The following is a 6,000-nucleotide window of genomic DNA, read 5'->3' as shown; positions in this document are numbered from 1 at the left end:
AACAATTGATATGACATGAGAATTAAAACAAAATTGCAAATAAAAAAAGGAAGAAAATGACAGTTAAAATAGTGTTAGTGGATAGTAGAATCCACATTATTAGTAGTGTTTAACGGTTGCGTAAGTTGTAAATATGTTGATGCATAGGTATAATAAATTGGAATATTTTTTCAAAAATAAAACGCACATATTTTTATAGGATGAAAGGAATATGAAAAGTGTATATATTTTTATGGGACAAATGGAGTATATATAAAGTACTGATTCTGTTTTGGCTTTGAAACTCCTTTGATATGATATTCACTTGATATAATAAATTGATATGACCTACTTGTTTGAACCTAATGCCACTTTAAACTCATGTTGATATGACCTACTTGTGGGTATCAGGGAACTAAAATCTTACTACTTCTTGTGACATCTACGGAATTTTATATATCATATCTTAAAATGATGTTGGATATTTTGTCTTAACATTGAGTTTGATAATAAACCAAAGCATTGGAATGTGGTAACCAGGAAGCATAATGGTGCAAGTTAGTCATCCATATAATAGTGAGGTCCAGAGGACTTATGCTCCCGATCCTCGATCGACTCCAGTTTGTTGATCCTAGGCAGCAAACTTGTTGGGTCCTTACTGAATGTGAAATCCAGGTGCTACATATTTAAAAAAGGGGTTACTGATTAACCATACCATTATGGAGGTTTCTTTTCCAAAATAGATGTGATGTGGCTTACAGATAAGAAGAGGTTCATTCCAGTCATTAGTGATTGAGGCGAATTGGTAACGCAACCAACAGATGGCTTTCCGTCGTACACAATCACCCTATCAGCAAGGTATGTTGCCATGATAAAATCATGCTCTGCAATAAATGCAGTCTTCTTCCGTTGACGTATGAATTTCTTTATGACTTTTGAAACAACGATGCGCTGCTCTGAGTCAAGAAATGCACTTGGTTCATCTATCGCATATATATCAGCTGGCTGTTGCAACCAACACCAAAGTGTAAATAACACCAAAAAGAACAAATAGATAACATAGAATATTCACTAGGGACATCACCTTTCCAAGACAAAGAGTGAGGCAACCCTCTGTAATTCTCCAAAAAGAAAGATTCACAAGCTCTTTATCCATCAACTTTTGAATCGACAGAGGCTCCATCACTTCAGATACAAACCGAGGATCCATGTACGAATCATGGCATATGAAATCCAACATAATTCTCACGGTAAACTCATTTTTAGAAGTCAATCTTTGTGGCTTGTAAGAGACATTCAAGTCAGAAATTTCCACATCAGATCCTTCTACTGAATCAGGCTTCAAAAAGCCAGCCTAACATTTGAAAGGATGGCAGTTTCAGCATAAACAAACAAAATCAACATGTTTTTTAAAGTAAACAAACTATACAACAAATGTACCCGCATCTGTAGGAAGGTTGACTTTCCTGTCCCATTTTCTCCAAGCAGCACAATAATTTGAGAATCAGTGTATTCACCCTCCACCACCTTGAGCATGAAGTTTCCAAGAGTCTTAGTCATGCTTGGATACTTGTGTCTTGCACATGTTTCACTTTCCTCTGGTGGAGTCTCTGCAACCTGCAAGGGCAAGTACATTTTAACATATTGGAATCTCAGTTGCCCAAATACTGACATGACATGTTAGCAGCAATAAAATAGGACTCACGTTCAATGTAAGAGCTTCATCTCTAAACCAGAAACTTTCAGTTGGCACAAATCCAGAGAGGAAAATATTAATCCCTTCTCTGACAGAGAACGGAAGAGTAACGTCCCCATATCTACCAGGTCTCCCATAAAGGCAGCATATGATGTCGGACATATAATCAAGCACACTAAGATCGTACTCTGCCACAATCACATAGCTGGAAACAAAGATTGCAAGTCATAAACCGTGTAAAATTTTCATAATTGGATAGTTAACAGAAAAAATCAACATCACTGACATATCAGGTTGAAGCAAGGATCTGATAAGTTGGGCAGATTTTAATCTTTGTTTAACATCAAGAAAACTTGATGGCTCATCAAACAAATAGATATCTGCATTCTTTAGAGCAGTATGAGCTATTGTAAACCTCTGAAGCTCTCCACCAGATAAATTTTCCAAATAACGGTCCATAATCTGAATCAACTCAAGGTCAGCAGCAAGTTCTTGTTTCATATCTCTTTCATCTACACTAGTAAGAATTTGCCCAACATTGCGTCGACGAGCTCCAGAGCAAGCTTTCCCTTTAGTTCTTTCATGGATTACATTGATGCACTGAGGCTTGACGACCGCCTGAGAATAAATGCATCACAAAGAGATTTGAAAGTTTAATAAACTAGAGAGAAATAAAGACATGTAAAAAACAAATGTTGACGAAAAAATAGAGTAGGACAGATGAATTAAGTTGCAGTAGTCGAGCTATTATTGTATTTGCATTCATTAGCATCAACTGATAAGGCAAAAAAATCCATCATCATTATTATGTCAATAAAAGAAGATTAATGATTTAATAAGTAAGATAATGTACGGATAATTAAAAACTTACAATACTATTTAAGGATAAGCTAAGGATGATTAAAAACTTACTAGTAATATTTAAGGATAAGCTAAGGAAACAGCAGTATAATTTCATATACAAGCTTATGATATGAAAACTCCCTTATATAGGTCGATATATAATTTCATATACAAGCTTATGATATGAAAACTCCCTGCTACCGTAGTTACGAGAGGAAAATAAAATCCCATATAAGGATAAAATGCTAGGTCAATATATAAATTCATACACAAGCTTGTGATCTCTAGACCAAATAGAGTACACCATCCCTCTTTCATAAAATCATAAAATCTTGCTACACTGTTCATGTTCTCCTAAAATAGAGTACACCATCCCTCTTTCGACGACCTCCGTCCCCTACATCCTTTACATCCATCTCCTCAAAGTAATCATCAAAGTCATCTTCATAATCTACTAACGTGTTAAAACAAAGACATGCTGAAAAAGAATAATGTTATATCACCAAATGAATAATGTATCTACATAACAACATGAAGACTTATGTCGTTTACATTATTGCCGTAGAGAGCACACATTACTACCTAATGAATCTATTGAAATGTATCCAACTGGGGTAAATAACATAAATTATAGCACAAATAATGAGCACAACAATTCACAATAATATAGTACAAACATAGCGACTAATGTATGTTGACTAAGCAATAATATATACAACAACCATGAATAATGTAACGACAACTGCTAATAGACAACTACAAACAATGAACATCAATAATGTACACAACCTTGCACAGTAATGAAATACGAACAAGAGAAATGAAGTATGCCTTACCGGTAACAAACGAATCTTTACCTCAAAAATCGATTATTTTCAAGAGAATTCTAGGAACCGACTCGGTAATATAAACATAAAATTGGACCATTCTAATCGGGCATTTGAGATCAAATTTAGCTTTACACTTAGATAATTAATTCTTTTTTAGCTTTATTGTGATCAACTTTAGCTTTACATTTAGATAATTAAGACTTAGTTAATTAATCTTAGCTCTTTTTAGCTTTATTGTGTTCAACTTTAATCCATTATTTCTCACTCAATGGGATCGGATTTGAGAAAATGCATATATTATGGCCATCTACTTCGTACTTAGATCGATGCTGTTATATTTAATTTTACAAAATTAAATGTCTCCTCAAATTTATTATCAGTCAAAGTCCATTGACCAAACATAATTCCAACAAATTTCATAACTATGTTGATGTCGTTTAGAATAATGAAAGACCAATATTTTAAAAACCGGATCGGTAAGGGAACCGGTAAGGTTATCGGTTCACAGTTCAACTGGTCCAACCAGTTGAACCGTGAACTCATAAAAGTTTTTCTTATCAGGAAATAATTTCATAAACATTAACTCTCTTACTAGTTGAACCGTGAACTTATAAAAGTTTTTCTTATTAGGAAATAATTTACTTCCTCCGTCCCAAGGAAAATGACCCCTTCCTTGGGCAGCACGAGATTTTATATAATTTTATTTTGTGATTTAGGTGGAGAGAGTAAAGTAAGAGAGGTAAAATAAAGTAGAGATAAATGGGTTTCTATTTTTAGTAATGAATGACAAACTAAAAAGGAAAGTGAGTCATCTTTAATGGGATAGATGGAGTAATAAACGTTAACTCTCTTTTTTTACTTCAAATTTAAATTTCTTAAAAAGAAAAGAAAACAAAACCGAATTGGAAATCCTAGAGCTCTAGAGTTAAAAATATATACTCAGAGTTAAAAATATATACTCATAGTCAATCTCGAATTGTATGGAGTAGACTCCTACACTAGAGATTGATCCACGTGTTAGATGCACCCGAGAGGGGGTCTAACCAATCTTCCCGACTTTCCTAGCCACGCATGAGACCCAATAGATGAGCATGATTCCTAGGTGACACCCATGATCCATACTGACGGATCCATATCCCTACCTTTCCCAATTTGTGTGAAAATCATCTTTTATTTGCTTTACTTAGTTAATTTTCCTTTATTGCTTATTTGTTCTTTGATTTTAGTTAAGAAAACCAAAAACCCCTTTTATTAGTCTAGATAGTGTTCAAAGTTGCATCATAGTACTCAAACCGGCTTTTAGTCTTCGTGGATCGATAATTTTAGCTTGTCACGTGCTACTTATCTCGTACACTTGTGGGTGACACTTTTGATTGCAAAATTGGCTTGAGTCAGATGGTAATCGAATTCGGGTCCTGGTAAGGGTGCGTCTCTACTCGGACTAGTGTACATGATGAGGACCGTGGGTCATCGAACAGGTTGACCGATTTTCGTGCTCGTAGAAAGTGGCCACCTTACACGACACCCTAAAGAACATATATGGTAATTTCTTAAATAACTCAAGAAAAAATGGTTGTATTTTTTAAATGATTTGGAAAATGACTTGATGATGAGTCGTGCAAAGTTTGTGCTTATGAAATATTTTTAGTGTCTCGGGCCTTTTCAAAGTTAAAACCCGAGGTCACTCAATGGTGGCATGACATAGCTGTTTTTATTAAAATGTTTTGGCAAGTATTCACTGAGTACATCAAGTACTCAGCCATGCATGTGTTTTCTCTATGTGCAGGTTGAGTTGTGACGAGTGCGGTGAGTGTTGAGCATGAAAGTGAAGAAGTAGCAAATAAATATTCTGAATATATTATGTCTTCATACATAATATTATCCTTCCTTCGAATGCTTCCGCTAAATGTTGTTTCTATTGAGTTCAAATATTGATGAGATACTATCCTTTTTGAATTGATTATTGTTGAGATGATACTCTGATTTTATTCGAGATATTCCCATTTATTTCGAGTTATGGTCGAGTTGTGTTGTTTTTTCCTTTCTTCTCCGCTTCTTTAATCCTCCTCTAGTTGCAATCAACCGTGTTTTCTATCCTTAGAAAATGTGAGCGTGACAAAAATACCACTCATATTAAATTAACTTTACACAAGATTATTAGAGCAATAGAAAAAACTCATTTAATCTTTCACACCTCAATCTGAAATCTCAATCAGAAATGTATGATTCCGTTTTAGGAAAAAATCAAATATTTTATTTTTCCATTCTAATTTTGTCTTGTTATATTGATGGTAAGGATCTTGGAGTATAGAATTTTCATATTTTTAAATTTAAAAGTTTGAAATAAAGAAATGATGTTCGCCTTTTTGTTCCCCAAGATATCAAAAGATGTCTGCATTAATCATATTATCCCTTATCAATTGAATGATAAGACAATTAGGATTAATCCAACTTCGCATTCAGTTCAATTGGGTGATGTGATATTCATATTTGTTTGGCAGCTTCCAATTATGAATATATCCATCACTCTTAATACCATGCTTTTGTTTATTTTTTTTTAATTTGATCAAAATCGACTTATTTAGTGGATACTAATATGCACAAATTACTTAACAAATTACTCAACTAAAAGTATCCACAAATAAGTGTGGA

At 34.0% G+C, this 6,000-nt stretch overlaps 1 protein-coding gene across 1 annotated transcript; it reads right to left on the bottom strand.

Annotated features, from left to right (window-relative positions):
• Positions 1-537: 537 nt before the first annotated feature.
• On the bottom strand, positions 538-2,290 carry LOC121798261 (ABC transporter E family member 2-like). Its single transcript, XM_042197173.1, has 6 exons — positions 2,091-2,290; positions 1,685-1,880; positions 1,420-1,596; positions 1,064-1,333; positions 739-984; positions 538-657 (listed from the first exon to the last, which is right to left on the bottom strand). The coding sequence occupies exons 1-6, from the start codon at positions 2,174-2,176 to the stop codon at positions 538-540; spliced, it is 1,095 nt and encodes a 364-aa protein (XP_042053107.1). The 5' UTR covers positions 2,177-2,290.
• Positions 2,291-6,000: the final 3,710 nt, after the last annotated feature.

This window comes from Salvia splendens, chromosome 4 (assembly GCF_004379255.2).
Source record: "Salvia splendens isolate huo1 chromosome 4, SspV2, whole genome shotgun sequence".
In the NCBI taxonomy this organism is placed as follows: domain Eukaryota; kingdom Viridiplantae; phylum Streptophyta; class Magnoliopsida; order Lamiales; family Lamiaceae; genus Salvia; species Salvia splendens.
This window is presented reverse-complemented; position numbering and strand designations above follow the sequence as displayed.